This window comes from Ochotona princeps, chromosome 19 (assembly GCF_030435755.1).
Source record: "Ochotona princeps isolate mOchPri1 chromosome 19, mOchPri1.hap1, whole genome shotgun sequence".
Lineage (NCBI taxonomy): Eukaryota > Metazoa > Chordata > Mammalia > Lagomorpha > Ochotonidae > Ochotona > Ochotona princeps.
In genome coordinates, this window is record NC_080850.1 from 23,274,977 (window position 1) to 23,299,454 (window position 24,478).

General features: G+C 55.6%; 1 protein-coding gene across 1 annotated transcript; it reads left to right on the top strand.

Annotated features, from left to right (window-relative positions):
• The first annotated feature begins 1,364 nt into the window (after positions 1–1,364).
• CSF1R (colony stimulating factor 1 receptor) lies at positions 1,365–24,397 on the top strand. Its single transcript, XM_036497030.2, has 21 exons — positions 1,365–1,589; positions 4,778–5,038; positions 5,456–5,740; positions 7,188–7,324; positions 7,914–8,073; positions 10,454–10,643; positions 12,329–12,444; positions 12,567–12,687; positions 12,795–12,985; positions 14,129–14,241; positions 17,651–17,777; positions 17,858–17,962; positions 18,258–18,368; positions 19,147–19,297; positions 21,027–21,115; positions 21,187–21,284; positions 22,323–22,445; positions 22,520–22,631; positions 23,139–23,238; positions 23,522–23,630; positions 23,718–24,397. Exons 1-21 carry the CDS (start codon positions 1,541–1,543, stop codon positions 23,862–23,864), a joined length of 2,895 nt encoding a protein of 964 aa, XP_036352923.2. The 5' UTR covers positions 1,365–1,540; the 3' UTR covers positions 23,865–24,397.
• Positions 24,398–24,478: the final 81 nt, after the last annotated feature.

Here is a 24,478-nt window from a genome sequence, read left to right on the forward strand (position 1 = left end):
TTCTGTTCCGTGGAGTGTACCAACAATGTTAAATTTTGATGACGTCTTTTGGTTGCTATTGTTTTTGGTTACAAATCTAAGGAATCATTTCAAGGTCCCGAGGCATTAACCTGTGTAATTTACTAACCCTAAATACCCTGAGTTTCACAATCTCAGCTTTTCTTTGTAGGCTTTCCACTTGTGTAGGAACCTAGGAAGTGAGTCAAGGCATACCGGTATTTGGGGCAAAATAAGGATGAGCACAGGCAGATCCCTAGCATAGGTATCTTGCTATGATGTCCCAGCAGCTTAAAGACACAGATAAAAGGACAGAGCAGGTCACCACAGAGTGCTTGCTGCATTGCGTGCTGAGAGCAGCGTTAGCACTGGCTGGTCGTTGCGTATTCCATGCTATTCGTCCCGGAAAACAGCCAGGACCGGAAGCCCACGCCCTGTTGAGTTATTTACTTCTTTACGGTCAGTCAGGGAGGATTAACCTGTCCTTCGTGGTCTTGCATGGCTAAGGGATCCAAATCTCGTTTCCCCCAGGCTAGTGTTTAAGTAAGTCTGGTTCTTATCTGGCTTTAAATTCCTTTCTTAATACACACACACCAGAGTGCAAGGGGAGGAGGACTGCTTTCCTGGAGCAGTGCTATAGGTTTTGTTTCAGAAGGTAGCTATTTAACAAGTTAGACACCAGAAGGAATACATGAACCCAGAAGTATTTTACATCTGAGTAGGAAGGGATATGATAGAATAATGAGATTCTTCGTTAAAGTAAATAACTGAACTGCCTGGGTCCAAATCCCACCTTTCCCCTTGGGTGTCATGTGATCATGGGCACATTCTAGGACTTTGATGTCTCAGAGCTTCAGCTTTCCCATCTGTAAAATGGGAATGCTGACAGTATCTCCCTGAAGGAAGATAAGCATAAGCAAATTGGGTTCCTGCCCTCAAATTCACCAGGTCCTTCTGCTGGCCAGCACCCATCCCTGAGCCAGCTCGTAAGTACACACACGGAGATGTGCTATTTGGGAAGATTCCAAGGATTTTACAAGTTGTTGTCTGAAGTCAGGGGCAAAGATCAAACACGAGTGTCACAAGATCTCAGCAGCACCCAGAACCGGCAAAGACTTGCTGGCGAGTATCATGAGACTTCATTATCTGGACTCTGGGCACCCCCCTCATTGGTGCTGCTGACCACCTGCTGGCTCTTGGGCGTGTCTTCTCTCCCGGCCTCTGGGAGGTGTCTTCCCCAGTCCCTGCCCACCCCAGATTTGCCAGTTCCCCCTGGACTGGGATTGGTACTGCCCCAGGCGCCAACCCCTCCCCCTGGGGGTCATGGCTTTGTTTTCTTCTAAAGACCCAAGATTTCCAAACTCTGTGGTTGCCTTGCCTAGTTGAAAGGGGAAGAAGAGGATCAGCCTGAAGAGGAGGAAGAAGAGGAGGAGGAGGAAGAGGGAAGCAAGAGCAGCACTGCTGAGGGACAAGAGTCTGGAGGTCCTGTGCCCGACAGAGCTGGCAGCCTGGGACTCTGTCCTGCCCTGCGTCCGCCAAGGCCATGGGCCCAGGGGCTCTACTGGTCCTGCTGGCAGCCACATCGTGGCAAGGTAAGAGGACCCAGGGGACAGGACGTCAGTGGGTGTGGGATAGAGAATTCCTCCTGTGGGGTTCTCCCACTGTGCACTTCCACCTCCCCAGCGCAGGACTTCAGGCTTCTGAGTGTCTGCTTTGGAAAGGCAGTGGGTGACAAGGACGATGGTGAGGGGAATTGGGAAGAACCAGCCCAGCCAGTTCTGTGGCTCTGTTCAAGCCCAGCCGTGGATTCTCCCTGCAGGTCTCCGAGATCTGAGACTCTCATCCTTGACTCTTTGCTGGCAGGTGGTTGGGACAATGAACGCTTAGCATACAGAAAGCTATCTGAGCATCTTGTTCCAAAGCAGATCCTGGATCAGTGGGTGAATTCCCCAGAGAGGGACCTGTGCTCTAAAGAGTGGGGTGCCTCTGATGGCTCTGACCTCCCATGATTCCTGCTGTGACTCTAGGCAGGGCCCGGCTCCCACTCAAAGGGGCTGTGTTCCTTCATTGGGGGTTCAAATAAGGGGTTGGAAGGAGAGAGGCAGGCATCCTAGACCTGGCACATAGGAGAGAGATTTGTGGGGAGATGTAGGCTATAGGCCTGGACTGGAAGAGGCCAGCTGGAATGTCTGTGGCCAGAGCCCTCCCAGCCCTGGCTGCCCAGGGGTTCCCACCCCGCCCGACCCCACCAGCAGCCACACTTGCTGCAGGGTTTTTGTCTACGAGGTGCCCCCAGAGGTGAGGGCTGCGTATTTAGAGGGATCGGAGTGATGAGGATGGGGGTGAGGGAGGAGGAGAAAGGTGGCTTCTCTCCGGCTCTCCACAAGAGGACTGTGGGGTTGGCGTTTCTGGCCCCAGAGTGGAGGAGAGGGACAGGCTGCCCGCTGAAGGGCTGTCTTGGGCCTGGCCGAGCATTTTGCTTCTCCATTGAGATATCCTTGACATCGAGTAGGAAGCACATGTGTGGCCAGATGAGCCTTGGCCAGCATGCACAGGTGCCAGGAAGCTGCACGGGTTTGACTTTGCCTCGTCCTGTCCTCACCCCAGGAACCTGCTGTAGGTCATTGCTGGAGAGAAGGTGGGGGTGTTGGTAGGAGAGAGTTTTCCAGGGTCCAGCCCCAGGGCAGAGGACTGGAAGTAGAAGTTCTTGACCCAACAGGCCAGTGGTGAGTGAGCTGGCCTTGGGAATAGGAGGAGGGGGCAGGAAGGGGTCGGGTGGGCACTGGAGTCCCTTAGAGATGGCAAGTGCCAAGCTGCTCCCTGGGAGCTGCTGAGCCCAGGCTTGGGTTCTGTGTGTGTGTGTGTGTGTGTGTGTGGAGGGCTGGGGGTCCCCTGCGGGAGCTGAGGGGAGCATGATGATGAATGGCCGGGGCAAGTGGGGCCTGGGTCCGTGTTTGCCAAACCCCCACCCCCAGGAGGACAGGGCCGAGCAGGCGCCTCTTCCTTCCCGCGGGCCAAGTCAGCAAGGGGAAGTTGGCAGCAGATGTGTCCTGCATGAGCATCTGCCACTGGAGGACAGATGTCTGTCTTCTGTCCATGTCAACACATCCAGGAGGCCAAGGCCGGAGTGGGAGAGATGGGCGTGGGGTGGGAGCAGCTACTACGGGATGGGGCATGTCAAGAGCATGAGTAGCCCGGGGTCACAGACTGGGGGATGTGCAGTCGGAGCATTTGACCTCTGGAGCTGAAAATCTACTTGTGTCCCCAAGGGGCCAATAGCTATGTGGCGATGGAAGCTGTGGCGTAGGGCAGGAGCAGATGAGGAGCCATTTGTCACCTTACTTCCTCCCCAGCAGTCCTCTGGGATTCACCCAGTGAGGCAGGAGTGCGTGGCTCAGTGGCCTAGCCACTTACTCAACCAAACCCCAAGTACAGTGAGCCCATGTTTTACACATGTCCTGCAGTAAACCCCAGCTAGGTGCTGCAGCTGGGATGGGGTGTGTCAGCTCCGCTGAGAACCCTTGGTAATGACGTCATCTGATGCTGTTCCCAGGGGTGTGGGAGCCACACTGCATGGGAGGCACAGCCCCTGGGTGCCGGCCTTGATGGTAATCACAGGTCTCAGAGTATTTGCTGATCAGAAGCCTGGGCTGAGACCATACAACTGTACCCTGGGTCTGGACACAAGACATTAATGAAGCCACCCAGAAGCAGTGGAGAGAGGCTTGGGGTGGGGGGTGAGGTGGCTGCAGAAGTTACCGGGCTAAAAGGGGACTCCAGGGGAGTGGTTCTGTAGAGCGTAAAGGATAGGCCGCCTTGTGCCATGGTCCCTGTCCCAGGAAGCAGGTGATCCTCCCTGTCCTGGGGACATCTCTGCCCCGGGAAGCGGAAGTGAGAACACCCCTGCTTGAAGGACTGCTGGTTGAGCGGAAACCAGCACTGAACCCAAGCTGGGTGCCAGCAATGTGTTTCCGCCTCTGCAGGCCAGGGGGCGCCTGGCAGCCCCCTCCTCCTCCCCCGCCCCCCGGAGGAGGCCCTGAATCAGCTCTCACTTCCCTCTTGAGCCCATATTTAGGTGCCAGAGAATTGCTGACACTGCAGAGCCCGGGCCTTCTTCCTGGCGGGCCAGATTTGGGGTGGATGTGTGAGGGAAGGTCAAGTTCTTTTTTTCTCCTTCAAGAAAAATTTCCTTAGAAGACACTGGCCCCTCAGTGAGGCAGCCCCAAGGGTGAGCCTAGACCCTAAACACTGTGGCTAATCCTGACCACCAATTCTGTGACACGAGGTGTTCTAAGAGGTTGTCGAGCATTCAGACTGCCCAACAGGTCAGCAAATGGGTACAATTGTCTCAGTTTTATACTTGGGGAAACTGAGGCATGGAGCCTCTGATCTATCCTGCTGGGCTGCTGACCAGATGTCCAATGGTAGTTGGAGTGGGCACAACAGCAGATGCTCAGAGCCCAGCTCTGTTGGCAAGACCCTCCACCCTTGTTCATTTTTTCATTGGCTTGTTTGAGGCCTGCCTGGAGCCGGAGACACAGTCCGCCATCCACCCAGGGCTGACAGTGTCCACGGAGTGGAGTGCCCTCACAGAGAATGATCTGTCAATTCCTCAGGTTGCAGGTTGGGAGCCGAACAAATGCCTTGGTGGGGGGAGATGCTGAGGTGTGTGCAGAGCGAGCCCGGCACCTCCTCAGCCAGGGCTGCAGCCATCTGTTTTGGGGGGACAGAGCTAGGGCACACACAGGGCTTACCCTGCTGTCTGCTGCCCCTGCATTAGGTGGAGAAGGCGTGCCCGTGATAGAACCCAGAGGCCCTGAGCTGCTCGTGGAACCGGGCGCGACAGTGACTCTGCGGTGCGTGGGCAATGGCCCTGTGATGTGGGATGGCCCCATCTCTTCCCACTGGAACCTGGATCCGGACGCCCCCAACAGTATCCTGACCACAAACAATGCCACCTTCAGAAACACGGGGACCTACCGCTGCATGGAGCTTGGAGAGCCCCTGGGGAGCAGTGCCACCATCCATGTCTACGTCAAGGGTGAGGACTCAGGGCACCTTCCCAGGTGGGGCAAAAGGGTCAGCCCCTCTGCCTGGCCCTTACAGTAAACCAGTTCTGTGCTGTCGGAGTGCTGACCACAAACAAGGATCTTTGTAGCATTTCTTACTTAACACTGCACAATAAACCTGGGCGGTCATTTTGAGGATTTTGCCCATCTTCCAGAGGCTTAGAGGAGTTGAGTCATCTGCCCAAGGTCACACAGCATTAAGTAGCAGGGCTGGACTGCAGCCCAGGTGCCTGTGACTGCAGGGCCCAACTGTGCAGCATTGTAGGGAGCTGCTTGGCATGATGTGCTCTCAGGCAAGCTGTTGGCCTGTGGGAGCCTCTCTGTCCCTGTCCACAACATGCAGGGATTTAAGACCAAACACCGTTGTGACTGTGCTCTGTCTACTGCAGACCCTGTCCGGCCCTGGAATGTGCTGGTCCACGAGGTGACGGTGGACGAGGGGCAGGATGCCTTGCTACCCTGTCTGCTCACTGACCCGGCGCTGGCTGCAGATGTCTTCCTGATGCGCCTGCGTGACCGGCCTGTCATGCGTCAAACCAATTACTCCTTCTCGCCCTGGTATGGCTTCACCATCCACAAGGCCAAGTTTCTTTACAGCTGGGACTACCAATGCTGTGCCATGGTGGGAGGCAGGATAATAAAGTCCAGCGTCATCAGGCTCAAAGTGCAGAAAGGTAAGGGGGCCGGCTGAGGGTTGGCTGGGCAGGGGGCCTGGGGAGCTAGCAGCTGTGGGGCAATGGCTGCATCTTGCGCCTGGGAGTAGGTACATTTCTGTCACTTCTTCTGATGTTTCCACACCTGTCTATGGGGCAACCTGGGCAAGGTATGCCAAGAGCAGGAGACAGACCGTATACAAATAAATGACTCAGTGGGCAGAATCATCTCAGAGCGTTAGATATGCCATGGAAAGCATGAAATGCTATAATGAAGGAAGCAGTGTGTGGGGTGTGGTAGGCCTCGGCTCCTGATCCCACATCAGAGATGCTAAGTTTGACCGTCTGTCTCCTGACTCCTGCTGAGGCTTATGGCTTTGACCCGGCCCAGACTAAGCTGTTGAAGGTATTTGATGGGTAAACCTGTTTCTCTCTGCCTGCCTACCTTTCTTTTTTCTTTTTTTTTTTTTTTAAGATTTATTTTATTTTTATTACAAAGTCAGATATACTGAGAGGAGGAGAGACAGAGAGGAAGTGGAGCTGCCGGGATTAGAACCAGCAGCCATATGGGATCAAGGCGAGGACCTTAGCCACTAGGCCACGCCGCCGAGCCCCCTGCCTACCTTTCATACATAAAAAACTTAAAGATTAAAAAAAAACCAACCCTGTTCTGTGGGGCTAGGGGAGTGTGGCTGGGGAGGAGGCATTTTATCTGGGCTGGAACATGAAGAAGAGGTGGCTGTACAGAGGCTGTACAGTGGCTCAGCAGAGAAAACAGTGGGCATGGGGAAGCGGCAGGGAAGGCCCCAGAATGTTCCAGAAGTGTAGGGAGGGCATCTGCCAGATCTGGACCAGACCAAAGCCAGAAGCCAGGAATTCCATCCTGGTCTGTCACATGGGTGGCAGCAGCCTAAGCATTTGGGCCATCATCTGCCACTTTCTGAGGTGCATTAGCAGGGAACTGGATCGGACCAGCGCAGTGATACAAGATGCTGGCACTACAAGTGGAGGCTCAACTCACTGTTCTTCAGTGCTGGTCCCTCTAAGACACTTTGAGCCTGAGATCTGAAGGATGAGCATAGCCATTCATTAGAAGCCATGTGGTGGGCGAGAGGCAGGGCAGGCAGGGTAGCAGGTGGGTGTGTGTTCAGGAGTTTTATTCTGCAGGTGAGGGAAAGCCACTGGTTGCACAGGAGGTGTGACCTGGTTTGTGTTTTTAGGAGGGCACTAGGGAGGCCTCAGGGAAGGTGAGGAGGCTTGGGAAGCGACTGTTTCACAAGTCCAGACCTGGGGCGGCCATGGAGGAAGAGAACTTTCTCTGTAGGAGGCAGGACTTGCTCTGGGCAGAGAGGGAGGGGAATGAAGCCTCAGTGCTGCCTTCAAGGACTGGAGGTGGGAGGAGAGGAAGGGACCCTGGGCAGGTGCCTGCTCTGGCCTGGGCTTCAAGGGGTCTGTTCTGTGGCTCCAGTCCTCCCAGGACCCCCAACCTTGACTCTGGAGCCAACCGAGCTGGTGCGGATACGAGGGGAGACTGCTCGCATCTCCTGCACAGCCAGCAACCTTGACCACAACTATAGCGTCTATTTGTACCACGGAGACACCAAGGTCAGTTGCCGGGAAATGCTGGGTCCCTGCAGGGTGGTGCCCACCCTACTGCGTGAACCCCGAACCGGCTCTGGAGTCTGAGACTAGAGCCTGGGCCCTGGCAAGGTGGGGCTGTGGCTGTCAGGAGTTGATCCAGAACCAGGCCTTGGACTCTGCTGCCTTGACTGATGACCTCAGCCCTGGCTTGCAGATAAGACGCAGGTGTTAGCCAACTTCCGACTTAGCGAAGGATTCCCGGCTGGCACTGGAGCTTAGAGACATGACATCTATTGCAGGGAAACCGTGGGAAACAGGAAGAAGTCACAAAGGGCATGATGCCGGACTGTATCTAAGAACTTCCTTCCCTTCCACCACGTCCACAGCGTATCAAAAACAGGCCCAAGTCTCTGCTATGCACATCTCACTTCTCCCTGCAACCCTAGTGGGCAGGAGCCTGTGTCAGTCCCATTTTACAGAAGAAGAGCCTGAGGCTCTGCGTTCACTGCCTTTGCCTGGGAATAGTCAGATAGTGATCCTTGCAGACGGAGCCCAGAGCCTTGTCACCCCTAAACAACCTTGGGGAACCACCTCCACTTTCCTCTGCCCACAGCTCGCCATCGCCGAACAATCTGACTTCCAAGATAGTCACTACCATAAAGTCCTGACCCTTGACCTCGGCAACGTAAGCTTCCACGATGCTGGAAACTACTCATGTGTGGCCACCAATGCCCGGGGTGCCCGCTCCTCCTCCGTGTTCTTCCTGGTGGTAGGTGAGCATCAGGAAGCAGTGACCCCAGGGACAGGGTGGGGGAGGAAGGGCTGGAGAAGGAGAAGCTGGTGGCATGCAGGGGGGGAGACGCTGCTAGGGACACTGCCACTTGGTCCCAGGCTTGACCACAGAGTGGGTACCGCTATTCACGACCCCTCTTCCACCTTGGCGTTTCCACAGTGTATTGCTGTAGTTTTGCTCCAGCTTCCTTTTCTTCTGTCTTGGGCTTGGGGTCAGGAGTTTGTCCTGCATTTCGTTTGCTCACTCACTCTTTCCTTCCTCTGGACCCATCACATGGTCGTCAGAACAGTGGTCACTCAGCATGATCCTGGGGACAGAGTAGGCTCCTCCAGCTCAGGCTTAGAGCTGAAGTCAGGGGGCGAAGGGGGGGGACAGCATATGCAGAGCCCAAAGTCGAAGAGGGCATAGGGTATTAGCAACACCAGCAGAATCGGTGCCCATAAAGGATGCCAGCACACAGGCATAGCCCCAAGAGCTATGGTGTTCTTGAAGTGGGACAGCACAGACCCTGTTCGAGGACCAAGCAGGCCAGCATGCAGTTCGCAGGAGGAAGGACGAGTAAAGGAGAGCTGGCAGAACCAGGAGAACCCTGTGGGCCAGTGCAAGGGCTTGGACTGCTTCTCTTGAGAGGCATGGAGGGTTTAGCAGAGTCACGTGACAGACTTGGCTGTGACAGGGCTTCCTGGTGCTTTCTTTCCTTTTTAAAAATTTATTAGAAAGGCAGATATACAGAGAGGAGGAGAGACAGAGAGGAAGATCCTCCATCCGCTGGTTCACTTTCCAAGTGGCCGCAATGGCCAGAGCTGAGCCAATCTGAAGCCAGGAGCCACGAGGCTCTTCCGGGTCTCCCACGTGAGTGCAGGGTCTCAAGGCTTTGGGCCATCCTCGACTGCTTTCCCAGGCCATAAGCAGAGGGCTGGATGGGAAGTGGAGCAGCCCGGATACAAACCAGTGCCACATGAAATCCTAGCTCATGCAAAGCGAGGATGTTAGCCACTAGGTTACTGCAACAAGCCCCTGGTGCTTTCTTGGGGGCTGCCTGTGGCTGGGAAGATGAAGGGATGAGCTAGGAAGTTGCTGCAGGAGTTGAGGCTGGAGGTGGTGGGCAGAGGGCGAACTTTGAGGGAAAGGACAGCTGGATGGTGGACCATTGAGTAGCAGAGCGAGTTGGTGGACCAGGTAGGTGGAGGGAGGAGACAGGCACAGGAAACAGCATGGGTGAGGCCCAGGTAGTCAGTGTGGCCAGGATGGGTAGCAGGAGTCTGTAGGAGCAAGAGCCCTTATGGGCTGAGGGGACACTGGGAACTCCTCAGTGGGATGAAAACAGGATAGGGCTCCTGGAGAAGGGAACGGTTGAAGGACATCTTCCACAACACAACTGTGCTGTACTGGAGGGATGCCAGAAGACACAGCCAGGGGGTGTGTTGAGTATGTGAGGAAGCAGCGTTGGTTGGATGAGCAAAGTGTGATCTGACTTGATTGACAAGAACCCCTGAGCCCCGGCTGCCCAACAGAGGTGGTGGTGAGCGGGGAAGGGCTGTTGTGTGGACAGGTGGGGAGGTGGGAAGAGCGAGCTCTAGGCTTTATAGTACTGAGTGAGGACCAGCACTCTTGAGAGCTCAGGTAGTTCTCACCTCCCTGCTGGGCTCCGGTCATGGCTCCTGGTCCTAGGGGCAGCCTGAGCCTTGCTCACAGGATGTTTTATTGGGAAGAGCCAGGTGAGACTCTTGCAGCCCACTCAGACTGGCAAAACCTAGAGTGCTGTGAGGCTTCCAGCGGTGGCCTTCGGGATGGCCACATCCGGGGGCTCAGACAGCATAGGGAAGACTTCATTGTGCCTTGATTCTTGGCTTTCTCCTGCTGGACCCCCGGAAGTGTCCAGCTAGGGGACCCCTCACACAAAGAGGGCTGCTTTTTTCTCAGGGTCCGCACCAACAAGCACAGACTCGTATGCTCAGCCCAGAGGGGATGAGATCACCCTGATGCCTGGCTGGGTCCACACGCCTGCTCCAGAACAGCATGTGGAAGTCCCATTGATTGACCTGTTAGTTCGCAAATGAATGGGGGCATGCTCCGACTTTCTCAAAGTCAAAACAAAATAGATTCGATGTCTTCATTATCCAGATTAAGGAAAGAATAGGAATGAGCCCAAGGCTGGTGAGAAGACTTTATGTTCTGGCACTGAGGCAGGATGTGGGAGAGAGTTAGAGGCTGGCCTGGGCTGGGGCTGGGTTCAGGGCCCCTGTGCCTGGTGCCTAGTAGATGCTCACGGACAACAGAGTGAAGTTGGAGCACCCAGCGGGTGAGCATGCGAGGCATCTCTCCACTAACACCACAACTCCCTATGTTCTCCTTTGCAGAGAGTGCCTATGTGAACTTGACCTCCGAGCATAGCCTCTTCCAGGAGGTGACCGTGGGCATGACCCTGACCCTGAATGTCAAGGTGGAGGCCTACCCAGCCCTGCAAAGTTTTCATTGGACCTACCTGGGGCCCTTCTCTCACGACCACCAGCCCAAGCTTGACTTTGTCACCATTAAGAAAACATACAGGTACCACCTGTTAGCTCTCATGTGCACGGTTCTGAGGGTGCACAGGGGATGCTTCAGCCAGGAACAGGAGCACCTGGGCCCTGCACTGACCTTGCTGTGTGACCTTGAGTGATTTCCCTCTCCTCTTGGGACCTCACCCTCCCAGAGGGTCAGATGGGAAAGCATTAGTCATCTGTGGAGGAGATTTAGACCCAAGTGGCTGATCCCTCTGGTCCCTGCCCTTGTGAAACCCAGCACCCTCCCCTGGAAGTCTACCCTTTGCACATCCCCTGGGTCCCTCACAATCTCTTGGCCTCCCTCTTTCTCCTCTTTTGTGGCTAACCCAGATGGAGAAAGTGACATTGCTGTGACTTTCATAATGACTGTGCAGGGTGCCTGTCACCTTGGCTTGGTGGGTGGAGGGAATTAACACCCCCAACCCACTGAAAGTCACTGCAGGCCCTGGACCACCACGCTGGGGGTCTCCTGCTGGCCACTCTCCTCCATGGGGCCATGAGTCTTTTCATACGGTGCAGAGTGACTCCATGTCCCCCCTCTCTCCACCAAGTCCTGGGATTCATCCCACACACATTGTACCAATCTCCACCTGAACTGTGTCCTCAAAGATGCTTTACTTTCCTGTCCCAAGTAGCCGTTTCAGGTCCTTTCCTTTTGTATCCTTTGTAAAAACAAACAAAAACCCCACAAAATTTCTAAAATGGATGGACAGAATGACAGTCTTCCATTCACTGGTTTATTCTCAAAATGACCATAATGACTGGGGTTAGGCCCAGGTGCTTCCTCTGGGCCTCCCATGTGCTGTAGGGACCCAAGCACGCGGGCCATCCTTGGCTGCTTTCCCAGGTGCATTAGCGGGGAGCAGGATCCAAAGCAGAGCAGCTGGGCTTCAAGTTGGTGTTCCAATATGGGATGTTGGCATCACAGGTAGTGGCTTAAGCTTGCTATGCCACCACACTGGCCTCTTTGGTTTCCTTCCTTGGAGGAACACTGGGACTGGGGACTCACATGCCGGCTTCCCAGCTTGCCCTAGGAGAACGAGAAAGGACAGCCAGCATTGGGCCTGGGTGCCACACCTCCTGCCACACGCAGGACCCACACCCTGGACCTGCTGCTCTCCAGCTCTCTCCTGCAGGGTCCTGTTACTGCCTCAAGTCCTTCCCCACATTGTCTCCCTGCAGGTGCCTCATGAGAGAAGACCTGCTAATCCTCTCTGAGCTAGATAATATTCAGCCATCTTCCCACAGCAACACACTCTGGACTTCTCGTTCGGCCTCCCAAAGCCCTAGCCTCTCTGACTCCCATGTTTTCCTCTGCTGTGGGATGTGGGCATCCCAAGTGGCAGTTTTACTGGCTGCACTACCATGCCAGCCCTGACAGTCCCAACGCCCTACCTTCTTGTGGCTGTCACTGTCCCTCAGGGATGCTTGGTCCAGAGACAGTGGTGGAAGCAGGGCCTCCCTGCACCCCATAGACCTCTGAGAAAGCCACAGTCTAATGAGAAAAGGGGTCAAGGAAGTAGAATGGGGTCTCCCTGTCTCAGCACACCCTGCCAGGGTGCCTGGCTCAGCCATGGCTCTGTACCCTGGACATTGGATCCATCAGAAAGTAAACCCCTTAAAATGCTACCATCTGGCCCTGGCCCTCAGGGCTGGGGCTCACCAGGATCTCCTGCTTCACCCTTGCAGGTACACATCAAGCCTCTCCCTGCTGCGCCTGAAGCCCACGGAGGCTGGCCGCTACTCCTTCCTGGCCAGGAACGCGGGTGGCCTGAGGACTCTGACGTTCGAGCTTACCTTGCAATGTGAGTGACGGGTTGGGCCGGGGGGGTCCTCTGGGCCACTGGTGAGGCAGGCTTGAGCCAGGGTGGAACGCAGACGAAGCAGAGAGAAGGTATAAGGCCTGACCCCTGTCTGTTCCGCACAGATCCTCCTGAGGTGACCCTCACAGGGACCAATGTCAATGGCTCAGAAACCCTCTTCTGCGAAGCCTCTGGGTACCCCCAGCCCAATGTGACATGGCTGCAGTGCAGGGGTCACACTGATAGGTAAGTGGGCTCGGCTCCCCTTGCTGGAACCCCTGGGGACCCAACGAGTGGGAGGGTGTGCCCATGTTGGGGTCCCCCTTGCTCAGAATTGCTGTCTGTCTTCTCAGATGTGACGAGGCCCATGCACTGTTGGTCTGGGAGGACCCACAACCCAAGGTACTGAGCCAGGAGCCCTTCCACAAAGTGACTGTCCGGAGCCTGCTACCTGCTGGCAGCCTGGAGCACAATATGACCTACGGATGCATGGCGCAGAACAGCCTGGGCAACCACTCGCAGGCCTTCAGGCCTGTCTCTGTAGGTGAGCCTGTCGTTCCCACAGCCTGAGTCCCCACTGGAGCAGATCCCAGCAAGTACCGGGATGGCAATCCTACCCAACGGGCCTCCCCAGGCAGTGAGATAGGACAGTCTAGCACCCCGCAGGAGTGAAGACTGCAGGGTGGCAGAGCAGACAGGTGCAAACAGGATCTGGGAAAAAGCAGCCTGGCCCAGACCTGACCCTTTTGTTTGGGCCCTGCACCTGGTAGTTCATTTATCATATGTGTGGCTCATTTGTGATTTTATGGTATGTGCCCGGCATGGGCCTGGTACTGGACACTTGCTCAGTACAAATGACCAGCGTCCCCATAGGACTAGGCCCTGCAGCCTCCAGCTGCTCTCCTTATCTCTTCTGCCACTCTGTGGGATGCTGCCCAGGGTCTCATGCCACTACCTTTGTCTGCCTCGCACAAGGGCTCCCACTGGGCTGCTGCTTCAGTTATCGGGCAGCCCCAGCACCCTTGGGCCCTTGATGGCCATAGTTCAGCTGCAGCTGCATGCAAGTCCGTGCTAGGTTCTCTGGGTTCAGGAGGCACAGAGCAGGCCCTGGCCTTTGCCTGTCTCCCAGGTGGCCAGTCATGCATCCTGCCACTGGCCGTGGAGCCGCTGCTGACGGCTGTGTGCCATCAATAGCAGAGTTGCATTTTGTTGGGATCTTGTAAAGCTGTGAAAGGCACGATCCCTGCTGGGCCCCCATCCTGGGAGGAAGTCCTTTGGCCTTCCCATTTGAAGGATCATAAACCTAAGACTGAGAGGGAGACAGGTTCAGTGTTGCACACCTCCTAAAGGGCAGGGATGAGAACCAAGCTCCTCATCTGGGTGACAGGCTAGAAAGTATGTCCTTCCAAATCACAGCTGGGTGGGGACAGTGAAGTGGCTGTTGCTGGAGGCAGCAAGCAATGGCTGGGCACTAGGCCAGACTGCTATGGAGCAGAGGGGTCCTCCAAAGCTGCCGAAGGCAGTGATTTATCCAGGAAGTAGGGCTGTGGGTGTGAGAAGGGCTGGGAGGCCATATTGGGATACACTTGCTGGTTCCAGGCACCACACTGGCCTGAGCTCAGGAGGGAGGGCTAAGGCTCACAGGTCCCTTGGGCTGCTAATTCCTCACCCTCCCCTGTTCCAGTAGCTCGCTCACAGCAACCTGACGACTCCCTCTTCACACCTGTGGTGGTTGCCTGCCTGTCCATCATGGCCTTGCTGCTGCTGCTGCTGCTGCTGCTCTTGTACAAGTACAAGCAGGTGAGCCATGCGGTGTTGGTACCGGACCCTGGACACCTCTCCCACTAGAGCCTCTGGCCTAGCCGCCTCCCTGTGTGTGATCAGACGCCCAGAAGCGGGCCAGCATAGGGGAGGGTGTAGGGAGGTGCTGGGCTTTCCCCGAGCTGCTGAGAGAGACAGTCTGCTCGGAGGCAGCTTGATCTTGGAGGATGAGGGATGCGGCAGGACGATGCGTAACTCTAGGGTGTCTACCTCGGGTAGAGGACGGTGTGTGCAAGAGGACAGGGAAGGGCAGACCTCACTGAGCGATTTGGGGAAGCATTGGGTTCCAGTGTAAACCCCAAAGCCGTTGGCTGTTCTGGATAAGTGAGCAGTGGTGCTTGAGGGGTGACTAACCTACCTGTGTCCCCTTTTGCTGCCTGCTCTCCCCTATACCTGCCCTGGGGTATTTGCAGGGCTCTGGAGTTCCATGATGGTGCCAGCACATGGCAAAGGCAGGCAGCTTTGACCGCCCCCCCCCCAAGAGAATGCGGGGAGGGTTTGGGTCAGAACTTCCAGGTCTGGGCCACATTTGGGTGCTGCTTGTACATGTGTCCTGGGCTGTGTGCTCCAGGCCGCTGTCTCTGTGTAGTGGGACTTGGTGGGGTTTATTTGAACAGCTCCTGATCTGCTATTTAAGGAGCTCCTTGTGGCCGAAGTTAAGAGCTAGGGGTTGAGTTTCAAGGCCCTAGGTTCAGAGCCCACTTCTGCCAGACTCTGGCCGCGAGACAGGATAGTGTCTATAAACCTCTGTTGGCCATCTTGAAAATGGGGTTAATAATATTGGTGGCTGTCCCTGCCCATATCATCCCATTGTCAGGACTCCATGACTTAAGGCACAGTGAGGACTGGCTGTGGAGGCCACAACTCTCCACTCCCCCATGCTCCCCGCCCACTCTCGTACACCCTCAGCTTGGGAGGAAGTTGGCTGGGAAGCCACAGTTAGCTCATGCGGTCTTGGGATTGCGGACCGTCTGGGGCTGCCCATCTCCCTGACCACACACCCCTCTGGGGCCAGGACCTTACTCACTCACTGGCCAGCCACAGGCTTCCTTATGTGGAACTGAAAGTGCTTCCAGGGCTGCCCAGGGCTGCAGAACCTAGTAAAGGGCTGGTGTGCCTGCAGGACCCTCCAAACCGGGGGGCCATCTGCCTCGCCCCCTCCCCTGTTTTCCCCCCTCTCAACACAGTGCAGAGGCACTGGATCCTTGTTCTGTAGGGCAGGTGTTAGAACATGGCTCCTCTAGTGCCCATCCCTTTTGTCATCCCCAGGTTGAGGCACCCAGCAGGGCATGAGACATTGGTGGGTCAGGATGCTCATTCCATGCCTTGCCCTTTCACACACTGCCCCCTGAGGGAGAGAAATGGTGGGATGCTGTTTTTTTTCGAGGGTGGGGGGACAGGGATAAGGCCCCTGGAGAGTCTGGAACCCTGGGAGTAGGGACTGAGTTGTGTGAGGCCAGCAGGAGGCACTCCCAGAATGAGCAGGTCTCTTTTGGGTCCCGTAAGGGAAGGGTTGGGGGCTGTATGAGCCTTGGGCATTTTGGGGGAACAAAAGAGGTGACAGGTGCAGCCCGGGGCTTGTGTACAAGTGCCCCATGACCTTGGCTGGTTTTGCCCAGGACACTGCTCCCATTTTGGGGAGTTCTGGCCCCAGGCAGCCCTTTGGGTGCCTGTGCCTCTCTCCCCTTCTCAGAACTCGGGGACCTGGGGGGGTCCTTGACCCTCCCCTTGTTGCAGGAGCCCCTGTCCAGCTGGGCCGGGTGGGGCTGACCAGGCCAGCTGTTTGAGGTGGGGAAGGGAGGCATGCGGAGGAGGGGGCCGAGGAAGGAGAAGTGGATAGAGAAGACGGCCATGGCCACAGGGCTGCTGGAGGCGGAAGTGACTGGGGAAGCCAGTCTCCTCACATCTCTGGCTTGGACAGACCCCACCTGCAGGGACTGATGCTCTAGGAAGCAGGAGGCTCACTATGTCTCCTTCTGAGTCATGGCCTGGGAAGTTCTCCTTGATATCTGACTTTAGATTTTTCTCCCCAGTGACCAGTTAGGAACATCTGCTCTAGGCTGTTGTGTAGACTCTGCAGCCCCCTGCCCCTGCCTGCCCCCAGGCCCTTTGGCTCGCCACTGTAGGGGTACCTGGGGAACAAGCTAGCTGCCATGCCTAGCAGAGCTACTCCCAGGAAGCCAAGGCCTGACCGGAAAGAAGGGCTGCTGACCAAGGCCTTGGTGTCCTCTGCCACCCCAGGCCAGCTTCACTTCCCTCCCACTCCAGGCCTCCCATCAGCACTTTGCTCAGCACCCTCTGGCTTGCTGCCTCTGTGCAGCTTCCCTGGCCAGGGAGGCCAGCGCTGCTGCCATTGCTGCTGGTCCCCAGCAGCCAGGCTCTGCCCGGCCTGAGAAGGTCCTGGGGTCTCACGGGAGGGAGGCCTCTCTCAGCCACCAGACCACAGCCTCCATGGTGGCGAGGACTTGGGCTTGTGGGACACAGAGTCGGCAGTACCCACTGCAGGGAAATCTCAGAGGACTGGAACAGGACTCTTCCTTGGTCATGGACACGAGGAGGATTCGCATTCTATGGAGGCACTGCCTGGGATTGAGTGTGGCCTGTTTTTGATCTGGTCCCCTAACGCAGGGGAGGCAGTGGGTAATGGCTCAAGTATTAGGCTCCCTGCCACCCATGTGGGAGACCAGATGGAATTCCCGACTCATGGCTTTAGCTTGCCTAGGCTCAGCCTAGCTACTGCTGGCATGAGGGAATGAACTAGCAGGTGGAAAGTGTGTCCTTCTCTGTTACTCTGCCTGCTTTATTTTAAAAGATTTATTTTTATTGGAAAGGCAGATACAGAGAGAAGGGAAGAGAGATCTTCCACCCACTGGTTCATTCCTGAAATAGCTGCAACAGGCAGAGATGAGCCGATCTGAAACGAGAAGTCAGGAGCTTCATCCAGGTCTCCCATATGAGTGCAGGTCCCAAGGCTTTGGGCCGTCCTTGACTGCTTTCTCAGACCGCAGGCAGGGAGGTGGATGGAAAGTGGAGCAGCTGGGGTATGGAACCAGCACCAATATGGGATATTACTGCCACAGATGGAGACTTGGCCTGCTACACCATGCCGCTGATCCCTCACTCTGCCTTTCAAATAGCACTTAAAATTTGTTTGCATGGATGGCTAAATTTCAAGTCCTACCTCAGTTCAGGAATGACAAATTGCTCATTGATAAGGAGGCCCTCAGAGGTCAACAGGTCCTGTCCTTCAGGACACAGACGGGAACTTGAGAAGGAAGCGTAGCCAAGTGAGGCAGCATCAAGCAGGGACTGATTCATGAAGCTGCCAAGAACCTTGGGCAGTGGAATGAGACCCAGCATCCCATGTTTCCCCTCATCCCCCCTGCAGAAGCCCAAGTACCAGGTACGCTGGAAGATCATTGAGAGCTTTGAGGGCAACAACTATACCTTCATCGACCCTACGCAGCTGCCCTACAATGAGAAGTGGGAATTCCCTAGGAACAACCTGCAGTTTGGTGAGAAAGGGCCCCTGGGAAGGAGGCAGGCCCTGTGGTGCCAGGATCCTAAGGATCCCGTGTATTTGTGTGTGCGATAGGTAAGACCCTGGGCGCCGGCGCCTTCGGGAAGGTGGTGGAGGCCACAGCTTTCGGTCTGGGCAAGGAGGACGCTGTGCTGAAGGTGGCGGTGAAGATGCTCAAGTGTGAGTGATGGGAGGGACTGGGTGGGTGCGGGTCCTGGCCTGCAAGACACTCACCCCATGGCCTGGTGGTGGGGCTGAGGATGCTGCTTTTCTAAGGAGTGCCCAGCTCTTCTTAGAATCCTGGGTCTCCAGGAGGTGAGGCTGAACCATTGGGTATAGAGGGGCTTCTGATGGAGCCTTGGGATGCCTGGGACCACAGGTTGACTTCCTGCCACCCTGGGACCAGCCGAGTGACAGGCCATGTCTCCCCTTGTGCCTGCATTTCCCTTCCCCCTACTGGCTCCTCCTCTCACAGCCACGGCTCACGCTGACGAGAAGGAGGCCCTCATGTCGGAACTGAAGATCATGAGTCACCTGGGCCAGCACGAGAACATAGTCAACCTCCTGGGAGCCTGCACTCATGGAGGTGAGTGCTGCTGATGGGATGGGGTCCTGGGGTCTCCCGGGGTGTCTAGAGGCCCCCCACCCCATCATATCTTCATCTGCCCTGAGTACTGGCTGGATCCGCACAATCCCTGGGCCTCCCCTGGACTAGCAAGGGACTCCTGTGGGTGATGTGAAGCTGCAGGCCAGTGGCTTTCAGATGTCTGAGTGTCAGCCACTTGGAGAGGGAGAGGAAAGGGCATGTTTCTGGGCCCAGATACTTGGGCACTCACCCCAGAGCCCAGGGGTGCCTGGGGCTTGTTGGGACCTCCATGCCTACTCCCATGTTCATCACCCATTGCAGTCTTGTCCTGACTGCCACAGATTTCCTTAGAAGAATGTTCTTGGGCTGAATTCGGCTGAAAATACATCCCCTGGTTCAATCCTCAGATGCCTTCTACAGCTGGGGCTGGGCCAGGTCAATGCCAGGAGCCTGGAGCTCCATTCCATGTAGTTACATCTGTTGTTGGGCAAGGTGCCAGTAAGCAGGAAGCTGCAGAGGCAGAGCCAAGACACAAGCCCAGGCCCTCAGATATGGGCTGTGTGTTCCAAGTGGTGTCTTAACCCCTCTGCCAGATGTCTGCTCCTAAAAATACAGAAGTGCTGTGCTGGGGAAAGGTAGTAATGCTAAGGCAAAATTAGAACTTGGCCATTTTTTTGGCGGGGAGCATATGGTCCCAGGCCCTACTGCTATTGGTTTGGGGAGCAGACTTAGGTGGTATATACTCCTCCACTCCCTGACTGCCTGCTGCTCGCTCCAGGCCCTGTGCTGGTCATCACTGAGTACTGCTGCTATGGTGACCTGCTCAACTTCCTGCGAAGGAAAGCTGAGGCCATGTTGGGCCTTAGCCAGGAGCCTGAGGGGGACATCAGCTACAAGAACATTCATTTGGAGAAGAAATACCTCCGCAGGTAGTATCCGGGGATGGGACTGAGTCTCAAAGCCAGCTTGGGGGCGGGTGGCTATGCAGCCCTCAGGTTCCCATCTGTGTCACAGAGAAGAGCCACTGTGTCTTAGGGGCAGTGCTGTTTTACCACTCGAGTTTGAGCATCCACTGCATTTGGGGACCATAGAGGACAAAAGTGCCCTACTGAAGCCATCACTTTCACCTAAAGGATCCACTCACTGGATCCCTCCCTGCAGCTGGAGGCGGGTTGAGAGAACACTTGTCTTGCCCCATGGCTGCCTAGAGCCTGCTGCTGGGGGCTGCAGACTCCCTCCCTGCCAGGAGTGGCCTATGTTGGTTCCCCACATTGCCTCAACAATCCTTGTTAGCTTGTTGTAAAACGGAGGCCAAGCAGCCTAGCCACGAAGGGTCTCTGGCCTGCTTGGGCCTCGTTTTCTTCATGAGCCATTGGGGTGTGGAATGCCTCCCGGGCTCGCTAGCCCTGCTGTTGCAGTGGTGGGATTCCTGGAAGCCACTTGGAGGTGTGTGGACAGATCCTAATGTGAAAAGGAGAAGTGGAAGTGGCAAGTTTTATGTCACCCATGAGTCAGGGTAGAGGCAGAGCTGGGCTGGAGCTCTCGGCCCCTGGGCCACACTGCTTTTCTGGAGGCCTCATGAGGCCCAAGAGCCCAACAGCTGGGGTCCAGGCCAGGCTCCCAATGAAAAGGGTGTGTGTGGGTCCTTATTCTAGGTACTACCAGCTACTAAGCTTCGGGAGACAAAAGGGGAAGGAGGCCATCGGTCCTTGGGGACTGGCAGGGTCTACTTCCTCTTCTGATCCCCTGGCATCCTTCTGAGAGGATGGCACATATGTGGCCTTCACAGGCCAAGTAGGCCTGTGAGCCAGATCAAGTCCTAGTGAGTACAAACAAAACATCTAACCTTCAAATTAAACAGGGCAGGCATTCCTAGAAAGTAGTCATCTCCAGGGCCAGAGGTGTGTGGGGCCCCAGGCCCCAGCAACGGAAGTACTCCCATAGTACAAGGGAAGGCGAGCAAACATAAAATACTTGGTCCTCTTTCTGGACCCGGGGTGTGCCTGTAACTGGGGAAACTGGGACAGAGGGTTCAGAAATTGTCTGCTTGGAATGTGGAGGCAGTAGTGGCTGTTGTGTCCCAAAGATGCTTTCAAGCTCACTTTGTGCTTCCAAGTGGGGGCTCCTTCGCATGCGCCCAGGCCCGCCAGTTTGGAGTTTGCCATCTACCATGCCTCCCAGGTGACACATGCAAACAAGGTGCTTTCAGAAGCCTGCTGCAGCCCAGTGGTGCCTTCATCCAGGCTTGCACATCCAGGACCACTGCAAAGGGAACAACTGCTTCCCCACTCACTTCTAATGTAGTAGGTCTGGGTACGGGTTAAAAACTCCCTAGCTGACTTTACTATGAAGCTTGGGAAGCTTGGGCAGGAGGAGTGAATGAGGGGTCCCTGAACACGCTGAGATGGCAGAAGAGCTGTTAGGGCGGAAGGGCATGTCACCTTCTCCAGACCTAAGGAACAGGAGGGAAAGATGAAGGAGGAACAGGTGGCACTGCCCGGAGGTAGGATGGCAGATGAGCATCTCTCAAAGCATAGCCAGGACATGGCAGCCTTAACTTGAGGCTTCCTGCAATCCCTGCTGAATAGGCTAGGTGAGGCCAAGGGTGGCTAGAGGCCCTCTGATGGGAACTGACACCTCCCCACATCTCCAATGCAGGGACAGTGGTTTCTCTAGCCAGGGTGTGGACACCTATGTGGAAATGAGGCCCATCTCCACTTCTTCAGATGACTCCTTCTCTGAGCAAGGTGAGGCACGGGGAGGGCTGCTGGGCCTGGGCCCTGGGTCCGGGCCTGGCTGATGCTCTCTTCCACCCCAGGCATGGACAAGGAAGATGGCCGGCCACTGGAGCTCCGTGACTTGCTCCACTTCTCCAGTCAAGTGGCCCAGGGCATGGCCTTCCTGGCTTCCAAGAACGTGAGCCAAGCTGGAGGGGAAAGGGTGGGAATGGTCTTGAGGGGCGAGTTTATTCAGGATGGGTGGAGCCCCAGGCTGGGCCACATTTGAGTATGGTAGGCTCCTAAGGGTATGAAACTCAAAAGGTGTGAATGAGACAGTGTTTCCCCTCAGGATGTCTAAAATACACAGCCCAGTAGCAAGACAGCATGGCACTCTTCCATGAGCACAGGTAGGGCAGTCAGTGGTTTTGATGCTGGCTGTCATTTGCTGCGTGACCCTGGCCAACAGCCTAACTTTTGACCCCTTTTTTGCACCTATAAAGATAGGTATATTCACAGGCTGGTTTGAGGGGAAGCAGCATTACAGAATGTGCAAATGCTTAAGGGAAGGCCTAGGCAAAGGGAGGTCCAAAAGTGGGCAACAGCTATTAGCTTGTGGTTCCCTCATAAAGTTTGTAGAAAAAAACAAAGGGAAAAGGGAGCTTTTTTTCGACAAAGCATACTGAAATCCAGGAGAGGCTTCTCAGTAATATGTGTTTGGCAGCATCAACTCTGTGAAGAGGCCTGGTATTAGTCACAAGGCAGGCCTTTGGCTTCTGCTGCCCAGACAGGGCTGGAAGGGCTAAATATTATTTGAAAAGCAGAGGGCCACAAAAGATGTATCTCCTAGCTTATACATGCCCAACAACCTGGGCTGGGTCAGGATGTCTAGAGGCTCAATCCAGGCCTCCCACATAAGGTAGCAGGACCCAACTCTGCCTCCCAGGGACTGCACGGACTTGGAGGCAGAGCTGACTTCAACACAGGATGTGGGCATTTCACATGCCATTTTAGTTGCAGTGCCAAGTGTCAATGGTTGCTAAACATTGAAGTGCCTGACCATTCTAAGTTCTCTGGGTCTGAGAACTCTGGTAGAGGTGTGGATAGGTGTTTGGGAGGAAGTGGTCACCAGTTTTAATACAAGGACTGCAAAGCCTTGTGGGGCCTTTGCTGCAGCCCCTCAGCCTGGGCTGAGGTTGCAGAGGGCCAAGCCTTACCTTGCTGTGTTTCCTCTCAGTGCATCCACAGAGATGTAGCAGCCCGCAATGTGTTACTGACCAGTGGGCACGTGGCCAAGATCGGGGACTTTGGGCTGGCTAGGGACATCATGAATGACTCCAACTACATCGTCAAGGGCAATGTGAGTGCCAGGAAGGGGTGGACTGGGGAAGGGAGCAAAGCAAGCCCAAAGTAACTGGTGACTGTCCATTCCAGGCCCGCCTGCCTGTGAAGTGGATGGCCCCAGAGAGCATTTTCAACTGCATCTACACGGTCCAGAGCGACGTCTGGTCCTACGGCATCCTGCTCTGGGAGATCTTCTCACTTGGTGAGCTGGGCCGTGGCTCCCTCTGGTCCCATGTTGCCATCCTGTCCTTCATAGAACAGAGGACTCAAGGATTCTCGGTGCAGGCAGTCTCCACCCTGACACTTACTTCACTGGTCTCTTTCCCTGCACACTTGTACTTATGCAACTGCTGCCCCTCTCTCTGAGGCCTCTATGCCCTTGAAGGCACAGACTATCTACCAGCTCCCTACCACCTCCCCTCCATCTCCTAAGGGCTAGAATAGGAACTTGAGTCCAATTGTTCAACGTCCTCTATGAGGTGCAGATTCTTCCTCCCTTCTGTGTCTCCTGACCTGACAAATGCGCAAGGGAAGCTTTGGCCTGTGAGGCTTGCAAAGCCTGGCTGAAGGCTCTCTCCTTCCTAAAGTTGACACTCATGGCCCAGGGCCTGGGATACAGCTAGCACTAGGCCGGGAAGCTGCTGATCCACTGTCACTCCGAACAGCGTAAGCATTGGTGTGGCCTCTTACGTGACCTTGGCCTTCACAGGGCTCAACCCCTACCCTGGGATCCTGGTGAACAGCAAGTTCTATAAACTGGTAAAAGACGGATACCAAATGGCTCAGCCTGCATTTGCTCCAAAGAACATGTAAGTGAAGGGTTTTTCTTGGGTTGTATATGGAAAGGGTGTGTGGCCCGTCTCTTCTCTCTAAACCATTTTAGTTACAGGCTTCACCCCTCTTTGCAGTGGACTTGAAACTGAGGTTCTCTGGTTCCCCAGGTAGAAGGGGGAGGTCCTCAGAGAGGAGGCCCCACATTGGGACTGGTCTTGGGATGACCGAGAGGCAGTGCCAGGGATGTCTACAGGCAGTGCAGCGCCAGGACCCCTGGATTCTGGGGAGCAGCACTGGTAAGCCGTGTTCTGTCTGCAGATACAGCATCATGCAGGCCTGCTGGGCCCTGGAGCCCACACACAGACCCACCTTCCAGCAGATCTGCATCCTCCTCCAGAAGCAGCTCCAAGCAGCCACCAGCGAGCAGGTGAGTGACAGGGTGAAGCGCAGGCTGGCAGGCTGGGCTGGGCCTGACGCTTAGGGACTACCTGCCTCTGCTGTCTCCCACCCTCAGGGCTACACCAATCTGCCCAGTGGAAGCAGCAGCAGTGGCAGCAGCAGTGAACCTGAGGAAGAAAGCTCCAGCGAGCACTTGACCTTCTGTGAGCCAGGGGAGATGGCCCAGCCTGGGTTGCAGCCCAATAACTACCAGTTCTGCTGAAGAGCCAGGCCTTGGGAACACCGCCTCTCCCCTCCTCCATGGATGGGCAACATGGGGAGAATGTACAAACTCTGCCCTCAAGTCATTTCACCTACCAGCTCAGCCCAGCTCTGATACTCGGGAAAGTGAGGTACCTGTGGAAGTCGCTGCAAGTCTCACTCCCAGAGCCTGGGCTACCACTGCCAGTAGGGGCTGAGCCCCTGCCCTGCCCCCTCCCGGCCTTATGTTTGCTGTGTTCCCTAATCCCCTTTTTTCTCAATGGCAATAGACTGAGTTTGTGCTATGAGTCCCCAACAAGCTGCCCTGCTACTGAGGAAAGGCCCCTTAGGGCTGGACAGCCCCAGACCTGGTACTGCGACCATGAGCCTAATTTGCAGCTAAGAGCAAGGGGAATGCAGCCAGTCCCCTGATCCTTTGGGGTGGAAACGAGGGACTTCAGCATGAAGCTGGCTTTGCCCAGTAGCCTTAGGAAATCCTGACTAACAGACCTGCTGGAGGCTGTTGCCCTCAGCATTAAACTAACAGCGTTCATACAGCTGCCTGCACTTCTTCATACCCTTCTATTCCTGCAAGGGACAAGGTAAGGAACAGGACACCAGAATTAACACTTGACT

Excerpts from the sequence above, each read along its gene's own strand:
- CSF1R (XM_036497030.2), top strand. The coding sequence starts at position 1,541 with ATGGGCCCAGGGGCTCTACTGGTCCTGCTGGCAGCCACATCGTGGCAA. Across the intron at positions 8,074-10,453 it reads CGTGTTCTTCCTGGTGGTAG|AGAGTGCCTATGTGAACTTG; the intron begins GTGAGCATCAGG and ends TCTCCTTTGCAG. Across the intron at positions 18,369-19,146 it reads GGGAGCCTGCACTCATGGAG|GCCCTGTGCTGGTCATCACT; the intron begins GTGAGTGCTGCT and ends TGCTCGCTCCAG.